Below are 19,535 nucleotides of genomic sequence, written 5' to 3' on the forward strand. Positions count from 1 at the left end.
TTGTATCACATTTGCTCTCTGAATTTCTATATCTAATTAAGGAAACCCATTAACAGAACAAATCAACAAAGAATCTGCATATATTCCAGTCATTTAAAAAACATCTTTAATTGCCATAGAGTATGCAGACAGTTTAAAGGAAGGATGATATTTGAGGACCATTGTTTGTTTAACAACTCAGATTGACAAAGTGTCTTGATTTCATTTACCAATCTATTGCACTGTGGGATTTGCAAATCAGCAGCAAAATAACATGGATACTACCCCTGGAGAACCCCTATGAGTGCCAGGAATCTCCACCAATATAAAACTGGCAGAAATAACAGAGGAACTTTTTATGCTAATTTTCCCCCTACATTTCTACTCTATATGACCCTATCTAGCATATCTGCTGTTGGAAGAAGTTGGCTGTAAAATTGTTTCATTTGTAGGGAGGGGACCCAGAAAGGGTGAGATATGTCGGATGCTAAATTCACAGAAAAAGTATGGAATTATTCACACTTGCACATTAACACTTGCAAAGCATGAATCCATCTCAGATTCATTAAATCCTAATCATGAAAACAAAAAAACTGTCCTAGCAATAACTGAAGTAACTTTCTAGTTACCTAAGGAATAAGCTGCTGGAGTGTGTTTATCTTCCTGGGGCCAGCTGGTAAAAGCATGCTGCACAGCACTCGGCACTATCTTTTGGCCCACAGGTGACACCTATCTGACAGTCACAAAAAGGTTATTATGGCTTCAGTTCTCTCCTCAGTTCAAGGTGTCTGAAATAATGACCCGGGTGTAGTGCAGTTCAGCAGTGGCATTTACATAACGTCTGAACTAGGGGTGGAACAAGGATGGGGTTGAGAGTGGTACCAAGCACTTTGCAGTGGTATTGAGAAACTACATGGGAAGAAGGTATCCAAGTCACCAAAATTTTTTCCCCACTATCTGCTGGAGGAATGATCCTGCATATGCTTTATAGCCAAAAAAATGGGCCAAGATACAAGAAAATGTGCCTCATTTGTGCCACTTTGCACAGGCCAAATCCTTGCCAGGTACAGAGTTAACAGTTAAGCAACGTGGATGATCAGGGAACCAGTACTTGAACTCATTTTTTATTTTATATATATATATATTTTAATTTAGCAGTAAGGATATAGCTTTATTGTCTCCCCTGCAGCCTGGATCTAAACACTAAACATGGGGAAAAAAAAATCAGTCACTACTTTTTTTTCAGTGTAGAAGCTAAGCACCAAAAAACCAAGAAGGGAATACTGCATAGCATCACACATATTAATTATTGTGTGGTAAGAAGACTTACTTCTACACTTCTGAAAGTCAAAAATTAAGTCTCCTTTTCTGTTAGAAAAGAGACTGGAGAACCTGGCATTATAAAGGCAATGAAGAAAATATTAGTTCCTAGAACAGGAAAAAGAGGTCTAGCAAGTTTCTCCCACCTACCAGCATTTCAAATTTTAAAATCAGAATCCCACAAAACACAGTTCCGGGTTCTTTGAATTATTATTTAAATTCACTTTTACTGATCAAATCATGTATATCAATAATGTCTTACTAACTAAAAATATCCTGTCCTAAATACAGGTGTTTATCCATCTTTGGGAACTACATTGCCTCTATTACTGCTTTCAAAAATACCTGAGATAATGGTAGTGCTAGCACTCTAAATCCTGCTTTGTAGAGCTGCATCAGCTCTCTATTAAATGAAAGCAGAGTAAAACCATCTTTCTTCTAATTCACTGGTTTTAATTCTTTCAACTTTCAAATATTTACTTATTTCCAGGGTGTTAAAATATGGTTCTAATACCAAGATTTTAGAATGACAGATTATCCTTTTTTGAAGAGCTAGGAATTAAAGTATATCTACTTTATTGTGATTATTCTGTAATCACCAATAACTTTACAAAAAAAATTCCCTAGGGAAACCCAAAGTTGTCCTTGAAAAAAACAAAATCGCCTGAGAGATGACAGGATAGATGTGGTATATGATATAGATTTCAGAGCAACTCTATTCTACAAAGTATTTTGAATACTTTACATAAAATAAAATAATATGCAAGAATATGCAGTATTGATAGGTTTTGCTATCTCTATTGTAATATAAATTTACCAGATCCAAGTTCGTACAATAAAATACTTGCTGTGGTACACAGCCTATACTCAGTTTAGGGTATTTCTAATCCACTAGCTTTGCATGTCAGCACATACTAACAGAGGCATTTAGATATGTAACATTATGCAACCATCACAATGTCAGCAATGCAGATATACACATTCTTGGCTTTCTTTAATCTTTTTAGTGTTAAAAGTGTGAGTTGAAAATATTCCTAAAGAGATATACCATTTTAAAGTGTTGAAATTAACAGGTTATTGATTGTTCACGTAACTCATACTCAATATTTGTGCAATATATGAAATGTTTATATAAACTGATGGAGCTAAAATATCTATATAGCAATGAAAAATAAGATAAAAAGATAATAATATGTAAGACAACTTACAAGAACAGCTGTAATGAATAAGAACAAAACAGAAATAAACTTTAACCATTGTAAAGCATTGTAAATCATACATATTGTAATATAATCAAGCACAATATATTCGGGCCAAAGTAAGAAAAATCCACAAAAATTAGAACTTGCTTGGTTCACTTCAAATTCATAACTCTTCAGTGAGTTTATGTACAGGGGGGCTAGGAAGTAAATTAAAAAAATCTTAAAATTAATGTGTAAAGTGGCAGGATTTTTGCTGAATAAAATCTGACCAGGAGAACTACATTACATTTCACCACATGACATGTAAAAAAGGTAATTTTGCACTCATGTATCATATATTACTCCTCAGAGTTACTTTTATCAAAACAGAGGTTTGAGAACATATTCATGGCAATTGGGACTGTATTTCTACTGTATTTGTTTACATGGTTTTGTGAATTATAGTTCAAAAATATCTTTGTTCCATAAGAAGTAATACAAAGAATGATGTAGAGACAGACCACAGCTGACATATATGCTGTCTAACTCAAAAGGAATATGACTCCAAAAACCAGAAAAAATCTACTTGCATTCCATGATTTCAACTTTTTATATTGAGAGTTTGACACCTGGGCACACAATCCTCAATTCTGAGTAAGCTCTCCATAGCTTAGTATCTACATAAGGATTGCAAATTGAAGTCCTTAGTCAATATTATTCATATGAACTATATGATCCAGAGATGTCCTAAAGATCTGGGACATGACTGAAACTGTATGTCAGAGCCCTAGAAAAGAGGACAGTAAATTCTGAAACTATGAGGTTGCATTAGAGGACAGAATATAAAACAAATAGAAACCTGTATTTTGTAGGTGTCTTGGATTTAGAATACTATAATGCAAATGTAAAGACTGTTTCCATTTTACTATTTTCCAAAAAGAAAAGCCTTTGAAAAAAAATAAAAAGGCTTGGAATAATCTTTTTGCATGAACATATACTCTACTATTTATATTTAAATCTGCAATACACCTGTACTATATATCCCATTCAAGATATGTAATATTTTGAAATCTAGTTATCAAGGACTTGGGTTTTTTCTAAGTTACACGTAAAATTCTTATTGTCCAGCTGGCCTCCACAAAGAAATCCCTGCTCCTTCCTTGAGTTTCCTAGGTTTCTTTGGGATTCCATACAAGAAATAATGATATTTCACTACCTACCAGTTTCGGATAGAATAGTAGAAATACTTTCCATAAGTCTCAGAAGAGTATGTAGAAGAACTCTGTGAAGTAGCACCTTATGGGTCTAAATTTATTCTCTGCTATTTCTTTGTTTCCTTCCCTAAATTTAGTTGAATCTGACCTATTGTCCAAACTCCATAACAAAGTTTATATATCAAGAAATTCGTTTTCAAGAAGATAGAAAATAATCTTTGCATTTCCTCAACAGAACCTTGAATTGCTAAACCCATAAGAATAATATAATAGAAACTTCACTGTAGATCTAGCTTCATTAAAAAAAAAAAGAAGTAAAAATTGCACATACACACACACAAACACACACACCCCCTCCAACATACATACATCACATTTTCTTGTTCCATCCCCTCCAGATGCAGTATTCCATATAGAAGGTTCTCAATTTTCCTTTTCACATACAAATATGTGTATGCCAATCACTTCCAACTATTTAAATTTCTTGGATACATATTTCTTCCTTATGGGGGCCTGTGACACAGTAGCCTCCCAATAACAAGTATCCACTTACACCAAAGCAAGAAACATTAGAAAAAGTATTACAAAGCAAGAAAAACTTTCACTTTCTTACCTGGTTTCATCAAAGTGTTTGCACTGCTAGTAGCTAATGGGTAGTTTGCATTGCAAGTAGGTACCAAGAATGAGGTATGTGTAAGTTCATTTTACAAAAAAAGAACACAACCAATTTAAGACATTCCAGGAACAGACTCTAGGGGCCAACAAGCATGTCTTCTCTGCCACAGGGAAACTGTCTTTTCACAATGCCTATGGTAACTATTTGTGCTGCTGCTCAAATAACATACCACACAATGTTTTTGCCACAGAGACTGCAACTCATATTATTCACATGCCTCACATTTATTTTCCTTAGTAGTAATTACGAATATCTATGATGATTTGCCTGTTATGGCTACTCCACTGCTTAGCCTTCATTTGCAACTGACATTTCTGTGACAGTAGATGAATCTACTAGGACAGTCTGCTTGTCTGTGAAATCTAACACATGGATGATTTACACACCAAAGTTAATTTTACTTCCTAGTAAGGTTAACCTCTGCAGGATCCCCTGCAACCAGTGAACACAAGTTCCTCCAAAGATGAAACTTAATTTCACATATCCAGGCTTTCTGAATACAATCTCTTTCCATTGCTAAAAATTAATACGATATATAATCTACAGTTTAAAGTACAGATCAGCATTTAACATCACCCCCTTATATTTGCCAGTGCACCTTTTAGTCAGTGCACGATTCTCATGAAACCAACATACAGCCATTTATATAACTTCCTTGCCTAATACTTTCCATGGTGAGAAGGTCAGGGACTTTGGATCATGAACTCATCATTGATTGAACCATACAAATACATCAGAAATGCATCTGTTTCTGTCTTGGATAATTGAACATTAAGTAAAAAAACAAGAAACAACATATCAATACATGGGGATTGTTGGGAGTGTATTAAAAAAATGTATACAATTAATGTTGACACTATAGGAAATTGCTTCAGAATATCAATATCTTGACCAAAATCCAGCATTATGGAAGTAGAAAAAGCACTTTGCCGTGAGACATGAGGTACAGTACCATTTGACAACCTCTGCTATGTATATTGGCAGAAGTTCTTTGCCATGTAATTCAGCTGTAAGTGGGTTTCTGATCACTGGACTAGAGAAAAAAGGCAGGCAGGAGCAATAGGTAACCCCATCACTGTCACGCGTCAGCTGACCTCGAGGGCAGCTTGACAACTACTACATTATTAACATCATTAATTACATATTAATTCCTTCTCATGTACTGTGTCAGATTCTTTTTATTAGAAACTGTATCATAATATATAAAACAAAGTGAGAAGTGATAGAGTTGAATGTTAGCTTTGGCATTCCCTACTTTTTACTGAATGCTTTACTAAACTTTCAAAGCAAAAATAACAGGGAACCTAAGATAGTGCACAAGTGGAAAGTCTTAAAACAAAAATAGGTGGTTTGGGGCTTGGGTTTTTTTACCTTTTTTGTTTTGTTTTGTTTTCTTTTGTTTTGTTGTTTGTTTGGTTTGGTTTGGTTTGGTTTGGTTTGTTTGGTTGGTTGGTTTGGTTTGGCTGGTTGGTTGGCTTCTTTTTTTTTTTTTTTCCAAAAAATGTAACTCCTAGTTGAAAGTCCTAGTTTCTGAATTAGATATAGATGTTAGTTAGCAAATGATCTGATCATAAATGTCTAATCTACTTCACCTAATTCTCAAATAAGAAAAGTCAAAAGGGTACCTCTCAGCTAGTATAGTCCTGTCAAAGAAGCAAAGGTTTCCATGTGCTAATTGCATCAGCATTGGGATGACCAGATGATATTATAACAAGAACACATATTCTTGCTGGTGTGTCTAAAAAGAAGGATGATGGATGTGCAATATAAAAAAATGAATCAATATTCCAAAGCTATGGGTCTCACAAAATCAATTTTGTTGCCTAGAGTGTTCTTCAAAAACTATGAAAAAAGCAACGTTGTGAAATGAGATGAAGTGATATAACAGAATAATAACTGAAAGACCTGAAGCACTTTAATCACCTGAGTATTTTGGTGGTTTAATCACACTGCAATATTTATGCTCCCACCGGTATCATTCCATTATATGGGGCTTTAATCTGTTTTTCTTGAGGGCAAGAGAGAGGTGCCACAAGAAAAATTGTCATCCACGCAAGGAGTTCCCTCTCTCTTTTGAGCTTCTCTCTCCTCATTACCTGTGTGGGTTTTTTTGTTTTGTTTTGTTTTGAATTTGATATAAAAACAGAAAGCCAGGTGCAGAGCTAATTTCTGCAATTTTGGCAACCTCAAGTTGATTTTCACAGAAATAGTTTCCTCAGAGCAAAAATCCTAATTGAGCACACAAATTAAAAATATCCGCAATAACCAACCAAAAAAAAATCAACTTGAAATTATTAAATGAACACAGATTTCAGTTGTATATTTAAAATAAAAAATATGCTACCTTAATAAATGTGACAAGTTGAAACCGTATGTCTCCTCAAACTTGGGTTAATTTGTTTGCAAACATGCATAAAAACAGAAGAATTATACAGAAAACAAATATTTTCTCAGAATTACTTAATGTGTACTCTGAAAGCAGTTTTAAATGAACCAGGCAGTGCAAGCCCAACTGAAATCACTTCTCAGTCCTAACAACCAACTGCAAACCAACTCTATAATTATACAGAAGAAAGGAATAACTCCTAGCCAGAAGGTAGTTACATTTTATTAATCTAGACTGTAAGGCCAGATCCAAAGAAAGACTTAATATCTAGAGAGATAGACTTGTCACCTACAAGACACTACAAGACTTTGCAAACTGAATCAGGAGCCTGAGTGACAAAGAAGTCCACAGGGAGCTGCTTACAGCAAATCCATTGAATATGATAAGTTCAGGCACACTCTACTCCAGAGTTTAGGGGGCTTTAATCAGAATTGCAGAATGGAGGTTCTGATCTACCAAGGGCAGCTAGGAAACTGTGAATATATGGAGATGTAATTCCACCAAGCTGGAACGTGCTGAACTAGTTGATTCTGTGAGTAGTATTTTCTAGATAAATATGTGCCAGCTTGCACCATCCTACACGGTGCAGTTCAGTTAGGTTCAGCAATAAGTTCAGAATTCCTACCCAAAGAAGAATAGGTGAAGCAGTAACACAAGTCAAACAGCAGTTGAGAATTGCAGGTTCTAATTCCATCTTGCACAATTGTACATGCATTTTATTTTTTTAAAACAACCATAGAACCATAGAATTGTTTAGGTTGGGAAAGACCTCTAAGACCATCAAGTCCAACCATCAACCTAACCCTGCCAAGTTCACCACTAAATCATTGTTGCAAAGTGTCACATCTACACATATTTTAATTACCTCTAGGGTTGGTGACTCCCTCACTGCCACGGGCAGCCTGTTCCAATGTTTGACAACCCTTTCTGTGAAGAAATTTTTCCTAATATCCAGTCTAAACCTTCCCTGACACAACTTGAGACCATTGCCTCTTACTACTTGAGAGAAGAGATCAACACCCCCCTTGCTACAGCCTCCTGTCAGGTAGTTGTAGAGGGCAATTATGTCCCCTCCAAGCCTCCAAGTCTTCTCCAGGCTATAAAACCCCAGCTCCCTTAGCCACATAAGAATTGTGCTCCAAACCCTTGACCAGCTCCATTGCCCTTCTCTGGATGTGTTCCAGCATCTCCAGAGGAATAAGAAATCTCTTTCTTACACTGAGAGGCCGTAAACTGAATACAGAAATTAAGGTGCAGCCTCACCAGTGCCAAATACAGGGGGATGATCACTGCCCTGGTCCTGCTGGCCACACTATTGCTGATACAGGATGCCATTGGCCAATCCAATGCCAAACGAACCAGAAATAAAGTTGCAAGCAAAATAAATTGAAATGACTACGCTTGTTGTGTTTTGATGTTTGTTTTGTAGCTGTGCATCAGATCTGCTCAAGGCATGCCTACACTATGGACTTCGCGGTAACTTAAACACTTCCTCATCTCATTTGGAGGCCAGATACATACCTGATGATATTAAGACACGTGTAAGTATCCAGAGTAAACAGACTTACAGATACTACTGTAATTCTGCATAAATTTAGTCCTCAACGTCCAAATTGTCCTTAAACATGGGATTACCAAAGGTAATTATTTCCCATAGGAATACGAATCCAACAAAACTATTAAAGCAAAGCATGATATGAACTCTTAACTGAATGATAATTATGTTTCACTGATATACGATACTCACACTCCTGGTACTTTGTGGTAACTCTGATTAATTGTCAAACAAAATGCTGATTGAGGCCTACAAGGCCATTCAGGTTATACCTATTTTACAGATGTTTCCACTGAAGCATAGGAAGAATTTGATGTTTCCACTATTTTACTTGTCCATGAATTTTCTGTGAATTCAGATGTCCTAACTCACACACAACCTGTTTGTCATTCAATAGACAACTCTCATTTCCCTGAGTCATCATACTCAAAAAATTAAAAACTAAAAGAGGAAAAATGAAATATTGGATGTAATATATCACCCTCTGTCATGGGAAGCTTTTAATTTTTCTTTTATCAAAAATTCAAGATGCTGAATTAATTAGACTATTAACACATTAAAAGTAAGTGCTATGTGTGAATAGCATCAATTTAATCACAGCTGAGTTGGTTTTATTTTGCACAACTGGTGCTGTATTTTCAGCTAAGAAATTAGACAGCAATTAGAAATTACCCAGCAATTAAGATCTAAGTGTGATGATTCTCTCAATGTGTTATAAAGTACCTGACAGAGTTTCGATTACACATTAGAAGTTTTCTGTATCATCAGCTTAAAATGACATGCTTTCAATTAAAGATACTAAAGCAACAAATGCTCCAGTACAGGTAGGTCTTAGTAACTTCTAATTTCTGTTCTTCAGAGTTCCAGTGGGTTTTTTGTAACTCCATATGCAGGAGTGGTCATTGAAACATGATGAGACTGACCAGTGTGCAAAAAAACGTGTGAGACAATAGCTGATAACGATTGAGGATCACTTTCCTGAATATTCAATTAGAATATGAAATATTATTTTAGGAGGCTTTTGCTTTCAAGATGAGATTCTTGACAAAAAAAAACCCAAGACATTTTTGAAAAACACCATTAAAAGACCATCAGCTGATCTCATAGAAATGTTCTTAAAAACACTGAAGTGTATTTGTTAAATAAATATTCTTAAAACTATAATTCATAGGAAGCCTGTTGAAATAATATCATTAATTACACTTTGGAATGACAAAAATACATTTTGCTTCCCAGCAGTACGATGATAACTTTTTTGGAGTGTGATCAATTTATCCCTATCTGCTTAAAAAGGTGATTTACTGGCAGATTCCATTTTGGGAAAACCACAATATTTTTCATTAAATGTTGATGAATCAGAACATTCTGAATCCTCTTATGCTGAGGGTATATATTAAAAAAAAAAGAGAAAATGTATCTAAACTATTTTTTTCACTCAGATCAGTGCTGTCATGGTGGTCTTATTCCTTTGAAGTGTGTATCCCTAAAGCCACATCAGAATCTTTGTTTTTAAATTTCAGAAATTATAACTGATGGAATTCAAAGAAAGCTTGCAAAATATGCGTGGGAATAGGAAGAATAAGTGTTACAATGAACAGTCTGAAAACTGGATTTAGTACACAGTTTATGCTACTGCTCTGATAGGACTAGTATGGTCCTATTGCATCCTACCATGGTCCTACCATGGTCCTATAGGACATGGTTTATTTTATCAATAATCTTATGACATTAGGTGCTTTTTATTCAAATCTCAACCATGAATCAACGAATTCTGTGCAAATCTCCGTTTTCAGTTGAAAAGAAAAAAAAGAAAAATAAAAGCTACAGCATTTTTTTTTTTTTTTTAAGTAGCACGGAACCCTGAGCAAAGTTGTTTGAGAATACTCTGAAATCTCAAAGTTCATAGGAGAAATTAGGAGGACCTTGAATACATTACTTTGCAAAAGTTGATGGCAAAACGTAAAGTATTTTAGAACAGGACTGCCATTCTTTGTGAAAGGACTTTTGTATTTCCCAGTGGAAGAAGCATACAGCTGAAATGTTCTGGGCAAGAGATTTTCTTTAGAGCATATTCAATCACATTAGAGGATAATTGCTGCTTCTTACTAATAACCATGGACCACTTGGAGGAGCATCACTGCCTCTGGCGTACACAAGCAGTTCTGAAAACACTCAGACTCCAACACAGGGAGCACTTGTACCTGTGAGCAGAGTCTTTTGCTCTTGTCATTAAACATGAGTCCTGCTTCTTCCTTTAGAATCTGTGGAGTACTATTGCATTTTGTACAGTAGGGTTCTCCAAAGCATGTGAAGTACCTTTCAGACAAGAGAATGTTTTTTCCCCAAGTGAAGTTCAGGTGCTGTAAAACATGCATTAGAATTCTGCTGTGTGGCTTCACGCTTGGTTGAATGCTATGACACAGTTACATGAGGTACTCTGTCATATCTCTAAAATTTTATTTTCAAGGATTGAAGACATAGATGGAGGCCATCAGAAGTTTATGTTAGTCTTAAGTTATTGATAGTGTCAAGGCATTTTTTCTGCTACCAAAAGAAACTTGGGCTTCAGTCTGCCCTAATACCCCCTTTTGCCTTACAGTGACCGAAACAAGTCACAGACGAAATTACCGTGCTGGAGAGGTACCTTCTACAGCACAGTGCCACCTCACACTGCTCTCTCTGAGGCATGTAAATCCTAATAATATTTTGTTTTCATCTATTCTACAGCAAAAACCGCTCTTGATCACTACTGAATAATATAAGTTGATGAATTGATGTAATACAGCCATTAAAACTGCTCAGATTTGACAGCATAAAATAGTTGTTAAACTAAATCAACGAAATCTTCATTTACCAGTCAGGTAAATTGAACAAGAGAATCTTGCTCTTCCTAATGGTCTAATCTTTTTAATGAACAAATTTCTGTTTCAGACATCACTCTGGTATAAATGCACCCTAATAGGATATTCCAGGTTCTGAAGACTCCCTTTTTTTTTTTTTTTTTTTTTTTTTTTTTTAATTTTGCTTTATTTTTCTCTTCTGCCTGCTTTCATAAAAGAGAAAACTTACTGTATTTGGTTTTGTATTGTATTTACACCAGATAGTTCACAGATTTATAAAAGACAGCCTAGAAAGTAAGGCACACAAAAAAACAGGTTTTGTGATGCAAAAGAAGAATACTTCCATTTGAGTCTGTGCAGAATTTTCTTTCCCTTTCACAAGATTTAAATGAGTTTCGTAAGAGTACTTTTACTTTACACGTTTAAACTACAGTGACATTACAGGATTTATAATATGACTTAGTAAGCATGATTGTGACTTTTATTGTTTATTATATTATATAGTAGCAAGTGTGCATAATAGACCATATGTTGGGAGGCTTGTTTAGAGACTGCTAGTCCCCTCCCAGTCTGCAGAGATTAGAAAAAACTCCTACATCTCACCAGTATTCCTCTTCCTCAGTCACTGGAAAATCACGTTCCCTTCTTTTGCCCTCCTGCCACTCTTATGGCTCTGGTTAACCGTTCCAACAGAAAGCTTCAACCCCTTTTTCAGAGCACATCCTGCCCAGTTGGTGAGGATGCTTTCACAGTCTCCACCAATAAAGACATGAAAGGCAGCATCACCAACAGAACTTTGCTCTTTGATGATCTAATGCTCTGCAACTGGGCACTCAAGAACCCCAGTGAAAAGGAATGTCTGTTGCAAGTCAGAGTTTAAAAGTGAGGACAGAAATTCAGGTTTTGTGCGCCAAAAAGCCCCTTCCTCACCACTGAAACTCTTCAGAAGTTCATCGAATTCTTTCTTGTGGCTTTCACACTGACTGTCTCAGGAGGTTTGGATCTTCCCCCTAGTATTTATAACTCAGGTTGCATTGATTTATTTTAACCTGTATCTTATGACTCAGATAGGTGAGCATGTTTTAGATATTTTCAATAATTAAAACTTTTAATTTAGTTTTCAATACTCTCCTTTTTATAATTTATGACAATTACCAATATCACTTACCCACGTGTTTTATTAAACAAGCCATAGACTCTTTTTTATGACGTTTCTGAGCCTCCACTGAATCCATATAAACCTTTAGTATATCTAAAGAATTTGGAGCTGGGAGTTCTGGAGCTTCACATCACACACACTGCATGAAGTATCATTTTGGTTTGTTCTGAACTGATTACCAGGTAACTTGAATTTAAAGTAAGTTGACCTTGATTTCCTACCAATACCTTTTTGGTTTGGTTGGTTTGGTTTTGTTTGTTTTATTTTGTTTTGTTTGTTTTGTTTGCTGAGAAGGGTTTTTTTGGGTTTTCTCTAATATTCTCTTGACAATCAGTTTGTTTAGTGAGAGTGATATTCACAAATGCTGAATTTGGGAAAGAGTTCCTTTCATCAGATCAATACTGATCTAGTGAGGTGGCAATGATTAAATCACGGCTTCTTCCAACTAACTTAATTCTGGACAAACTTCCACAGTGTTCGACTTAATAGACTGCAATTGACACAACTCCTGGAAGATATATCACAGTTTCTGCTTTCCCAAGCTATACAGAAAAGAAGGAGGAAGAGTGTACACTCCACTCACCCCACCTTTCACCTCTATGAACAAACAGTGGAGAAAATAGCCTGGATCAGTGTCTACAACTTTCTTATGATTGGGAGCAAACATCTGCACCTCAGTTGCCTATCAGCTTATTTTGACAGAAAGGAGGAGGAAGGGAGTATGCATTTACTGTAAACCACTCGTGAAGGAGAAATGGAATATAATCTTTTTGAGGAAGGAGGAGACAGAGGTATTCCCCATCATTCACATGCAAGTACTGAACGAGTTGAACAGTTTCATATGGTAGGCCTTGCAAGTAGTATCCATTTCATTCCTGGTAATACTGAAATTTTGGAACTTCTATTTCTAGAAAAGTAATGACTTAATAAAATCAATTATTTTTGAACTATTACTTTTCATTTCTCTCTGGGATTTTAGTTCTTCAATGCCAAATATTATGATTTAGTGTAGTTTTATATAGGCACAAACTCACAGAGCACAAATCTTATGCAAATATGTTGAAAATACGGTTTATTTTGCTCACAATACAATCAAAACTGAAGATATATTTAAGATGTGTTTAATTCATTGTTAAGCTATGTGCCTGGTTACACATGAGCTTTCTCTATTATTCATCTGAAATCACTGTAGAAAAGCCTAGTCAAGAGAATTTATGGACTACGTCAGGCTGAAACTTGGAAAAAAGCATGTGTGGTATATTCATTAATCAATGAGAGTCATTTTTATGGCCTTATTTGCGCCAGATACTGAAATTAGATCTGTTAAGAGGGAATCTTCCAGCTCCTAAGGAGCCCTACAGAAATTACATAAATTCAGCCTACAGATTACACTCATAACTTTTCATCCCACTACTTCTAGAAAGCCACAGTTGTCATCTGAACTACACTGCAACTGTGGAATGTCATGCTACTGCACATTTCTCACTAAGGAAAACAAAGCCACAGATGCACATGTATTTAAAGGGATCTAAAATCTAAATTTCATTTGCATCTTAAAGCCAGTCTTTGAACAGGCAATTTGAGGTGAATTTGTTCAATCTCAGGTGAACCTTGTACTGACTAAAGAGAATAAGGTACTATATTCCATAGCAATGCAAACAGAAAGTATAATAGGAAGGAGTCCTGCAAACAACTATTAAAATGCCATGAATTTCATGAAAAACCTCTTTTGAAAGATTGTGAGGAATTAAATTTCTTTACATCTGCTGCAAGTCAGTAACAGATATTTTAAATACAGTAACTTGGTAGATAATTGAGCAGATAAGTACAGATAGATTTACTGGAGAAAAATACTTTAGATATTAGTTTGGCAAAAGCAAGAGACACCATGTTGATTTCAGCTGGTGACTGTGGTGTAAATGCATTCACAGTATACAGTACTCATAGTTATTAAAGACTGAGATTGGCAATAGAGATCTGCACTACAAAGAAAAATATATACAAATTAGTTCTAAAATTCTCTAAAATAAAACCTAAGTGTGCAGTAATAACTTCAAACTTCACTGTTTTGCTAAGTATTATGTAACTCGAAATTTTCTATAACAAGGAGTTCTCTTGACCCTCAAATTAATTAGTCTGATCCCTAATTTTAATTTTAATCTTAATCTTTCTTAAACCGTCTGGAAGCAGTGAATTGCTTGTGGAGGGCACAAAATGGAATAAAACAGCTGGACTGAACTAGTGTGTTGGAGGGAGGAAAAAACCTTTGCAATTTATTAATGTATTCAAAAGACTGTTACAAAACTTTACAATTTAATTATTGGGAGATTATAGAACTGCTTCAGTGCTTCTGTACTGTGTTAAATAAACTGTACGTGCAAGGAGTAATAAATGAAATTGTTAATTTCAGTGCATCCTTAGGGAATAGTAGGAGGGAGAGTTTACATTATTTAGAGCTCCAAATGGATTTGAGTTTATATACACTAATAAATCTAAACTACATTGTTAATTAAGCCTGTCTCAAGCCCCTTTTTACCTCAGGAGTTGAAAGGCAGTGTCTGTTAGGATAACTCACCGTTCATATGCTTAAAGATGTTTAGGACTGGGAGAATTTGCCGATAATAAGGCACCAAGGCCTCCCCCACCATGTCAGCTGACGCCACCAGGTGCTGGAGGATTTTCAGTGTGCTGATGAGGACGCGTCGGTTACGAAGGTTCAGTGCATCTGTGATGCAAAAAGAACAACAGGCAGAAAGTGGAATTAATTTCTAAAATGTAGAGGGAGGGGGAGGAGTCCTCTAATGGACAAATTTAATTAAACTGTACTCTGCCGGGGATTGTAAGTGGGCCTTTATTAGCCCAGCTTTGAAAGATGGATTGCAGTCCTGATGTTATAAAACACTGCCTTGTCTGATTGTTATTTGTTCCCACAATTTGTGCTGACTCTTCAGTAACCTAAAGAATGCAGCTCATTATTCCCTCATGCTGCCTGTGTAATACTGGTGAGGTCCAAACAAATGAAAAATAAATGTTCAGTAAGTACCATTTGGGGCCAATGGAACTGTTCAACTGAAGACAACCTGCAAAGGTTGACAACAGATACATTCTAGTGCAACAATTAGTGTTTGTATGTTTGTACTCATTTATTTCACGATCATTTTATTCATTCAACTAACAATTCCTACTATTCTGAGAATCAGTACAATGAAGCAAATGTTTATAGAAAAAAACCTTAAAAAAAACCCTTGTAGGCTTTTTTTTTCAAAAGAAAAACACTCTAGAAAAAAAAAAAGATTTTGTCTAGCCTACTTAGATTTTTCTCTTAGCTTTCAGTGTCATGCTTCTAATCTTATGACACTTTGACATTTCATAAATACCTTTTGTTTCTCTTCTCTTTTAATTTTACTAAAAGCAAGTACTTTGCATTCTCTCTTATAATTAAAAATGAGTCATGCTTTTTATTTTTTTCCCTGCAAAACCCATCTATTTATAAAAGCTTCTGTGAAATTATGCAGCTGGAAGCAGTTGTCAAATTTGGTATGGTATTATATATTGGTCTAATTCTCCAGTGTTCTGCCCACTTACATAGATGTTTACATCATTGCACACAGAAAGAACTGAAAAAGATAAGCTTATATTCATTTCTTTTATAATCACAGAAGTATATAAATATGTGATAGCATGACACTAAGTATAAACACTAAGAAAAAATGGTAGTAAAGAACACATAAAAATTTGAAGGTGAGTTATTAACAAGTTCTTTAAGAACTGCCTCTTCAAACTAAAGTAATAGGATTGAAGATGTTGCAGGAGGGTTGGAACTAGATGACCTTTAAAGGCCCCTTCCAGGCCAAAACCATTCTATGATTCCACAATTCTATGATTCACTATTTCTGGTGCTGAGTTTTGTCAGTGCACAGGAATGCCTTTTCATAAGGAATGAAGTAGTATTCTCACACAGGAGCAACGTCATTTTTTCCATCTCTTTAAGCAAACGCACTGTACCCCACCCTCTTCTGCTTCTTCTTGCATGTCTGCTGAATGATAAAAATCAGAGTGAGAGCTCCAAAGCAAGGGCAGGGCAGATTGGTTGTACAAATGTGTAGAGACAACTCTTGAAAATCAATTAGTAAATAATGTCCCTTTATGCCTCCTAGCATGCTTGTGAACAGCACATTGAAACCACAGTTAGAAAACAGTTAGAGAGCCTAAGGTATAAAAGTACTATTGCACATCATAGTGATTCCAAGTTAGAGAAATACTGCTAAATGAAAATACAGACTGAATTCCTTATTTTCTAGTCCCTATTGTAGTCACCAGGTTGCAGTTAATTTCATATTGTCTCTGAACATATTATTGTGTGGACTGGAAGCCCACCAATGCAGCATGCTTACATTAGGTTCCAGCAAAGAGATAGGCTATTCCAAAATATGCTTTTGTGGGTAGATATTCTAATGCTGTTTTAGCAAAGAGAGACTCCCAGATACAATTTTAAAGATTAGGTCCAAGTCTCAGGTAGGAAAATATTGTCTTACAGAGAAACAGGCATTATTCATTTTCATAAAGGAGTGACTGGAAAAGGAAGCTCTGGGGTTCCAACATATAGATTTATTCATTACTAAATTATCATGCACATATATAGTAGCTAATGGAACTTGTAGGAAAAGTATCATTAACACTTGTATTTTAAGTACAACAATTATATCATTCATAAAACCATGAATGAATATTTATATCCACTTGTATGAATGAATTAATATAAATTAATAAAACTGATTATTCATACACACACTAATAATTAACTAAATGACATAAAAATTATAATTGTCAGAAATCACAGCTTCTTAATCCTTAACCAATTAATTGTATCCACTTCCGGGAATAGTTCTTCCTGACTGTAGAAGCTGTCCTAGAGTATGAGAAACCTTATTTTGAGGCGTGCAGTATGTCACCTAAGTGGAAATGGCTGTCCAACTACCCCTAGGAGGAACTTTTGGGTGGATCCTATTTGACATCACAGATTTGTCTCTGTCTAAGTTGTGCACCAGGTCCCTGACCATTTCTTCTTCAATCATGGTGGCTTCATTCTGTTCCACATCCATGTCTCCAGCTCAGGGGATGGGGTATTCCAAGAACAACTGTTTTTACTATTAAAGACCAAGGCAAAGAAGAAATTTTGACACAGGTACCAGCAGGGCTCACGTCATTTAAACAGACCCATAATGAAAAAACTCCAAATCCTTCCAGTGGCACCAGGCGCAGAGCCAGGTATTGATCTGCTGACTCTTCCTGCTTCTTTAACTGATCTCCCTCCTGATCCCTTAACCAACTGTCCCAAGGCCCTGAAGTCTCTCGATTGTCCTCAGACTTCTTGTTTAGATTTCATCACTGCCTACCTAAAAAATAAATAATGGATAGTAATCTGAGGGCTGTACCAGGGTAGGAAGCTTTCTCTTCACATCGTTCACCCAGGCCTCAGGGAGGCATCAGGCTTTCCAAAGAAGTGGGTCCAGTCTGCATATTAAGCCTTCTGGTCTCTGCCAAAAGGACTTTCCTGTTACAATGGCAAGTTCTTTTTTTCTTCCTGGAAGCAGTTTTGATATAGGGCACAGTTCAATTTGTGACACCTTCATGCTAGCTGAAACATCATCCTCATTATTATTTAGTACCACTTCCAGAGCCTTTTATCTATTGTATAGGGGCACCTGGGAAGGTGGAGCAGTTCCAGATGAGATGGGCCTGCTGCACCAATGAAGGAACTTGTCACCGTTATCGCCTACCTCTTGAGTTACTGTGCTCACCCATGCAGAGAAAGGACAGGGAATTCTCCATATCATGTACCCTGTCTGCCTGTGTGTCCCTGTCTCAGAGAAGGTAGGGTGCAATTCCAGTAGTCTCTTTCTCTCACTCTCTATGATATTCCTCAACCTACCCACTTCTTCAGGAACTCTGTCACTCACTAAGTGAAGCAGTTCCTCTACCTGGGCACACCTCCCACAGCTGTGCTCACTGTTACTGCCCAATAGTGGTATCAGAGTAGGGTACGCATTGCAGTCTGTATGGATATAGATGCAGATGGATATGATAGAATCAAATATATTGAGAATCTGAGCCTGAATCCCTTCAAATTCCAGAAATCTGCAATGTGTGTTAGGAAAACACTTGTAAATATCAAAAGTAAGATCAAATTGACTACAGAACTGTTGTTACTCTTATTAAATATTTGGACTGTGTCATGCATAGCAGTCAACCAGCTCCTGGCTTGATTATATTAAGCACTTTATAAACATTCAATTAGAGGCAGTCCTTGACCTGATGATATGTCAATTTCAGATATCTGTTTTAAAATATCTCTTTTAAAATCTGGTAATTATTTTCTGTGTACTACCATCACTACAGACCATTGTCCCATGTGAATCAAAGGAAGAAAATTATAATGCAGTATATGAAAACAGTACATTTCAACACATTGGAAAATGTCACTGATATCCAGAGTTTACCAGAAATTGAAAAAAGTACTAGTATCCTTACAAAGGAACAGAGCAGACCATTTCAGACGCTTGGTACAGAACACCTGCATAGCCCAAATGAAAGACACATGCATAATATCCCAAGTATTCCAACTGACAAAACTTGCTAGGCTGTTGCCTCTTGGCCTAGAAGCCTGCTGTAAGAGATGGATCTTCATAATAACAGCAAAGTGAGCAACTGGTTTGCTCCTCAGTTAAAGACACCTTTCTGCTCCTTAAAGGTTTTAGAGGACTTCCCTGCCTCAGTGGTAGATATGTCACTTTGCTTATCTAGACTACAAGCTATGCATTGTAGCATTGTCTTAAATAATAACTTCGAAAAAAACCACAAAAAACAAAACAGACCAATGCATTGATTCTATTGCTTGGTAGTTTTGATGTTTTCTCCTTTAATGGTACATAAACTTGAAGATTTTGCTTGTGATTAGGATACACATTTTTCCAAGAAACAAGTAACACTCCAGCTTAAATAATTGCTCAATTGAAGTTTATAATGAAGTATGTTTCATTCAAACATATTTTATTTTATGCTGCTACAGTTTTTCCAAATAAATATTTTCTGAAGTTCATCATAAATTTCTTAAATAAAGAGGATTTTACAATGCTATCAGGTTAAAAATCTCAGTAAAAGCTCAGTATCTGAGTCAGCTCTGTGTTTCTACCATTCAAAGCCACAGTAGTAGATAATTATGAAA

General features: G+C 35.9%; 1 protein-coding gene across 5 annotated transcripts in view; it reads right to left on the reverse strand.

Annotated features, from left to right (window-relative positions):
• PACRG (parkin coregulated) overlaps nt 1-19,535 on the reverse strand; it is a 258,467-nt gene that overhangs the window by 114,610 nt on the left and 124,322 nt on the right. For all 5 annotated transcript variants that reach the window (XR_007629028.1, XM_050316180.1, XM_050316178.1 and 2 more), the window contains one exon: nt 14,886-15,035. Coding sequence is in view for 4 of the 5 variants with exons in the window: in XM_050316180.1 (XP_050172137.1) it covers nt 14,886-15,035 (150 nt within the window). In the remaining variant the exon portion in view is untranslated. The remainder of the gene's footprint in view (nt 1-14,885; nt 15,036-19,535) is intronic.

Source organism: Myiozetetes cayanensis, unplaced genomic scaffold (assembly GCF_022539395.1).
Source record: "Myiozetetes cayanensis isolate MyiCay16 unplaced genomic scaffold, myiCay2020 scf2-11, whole genome shotgun sequence".
Taxonomy (NCBI): domain Eukaryota; kingdom Metazoa; phylum Chordata; class Aves; order Passeriformes; family Tyrannidae; genus Myiozetetes; species Myiozetetes cayanensis.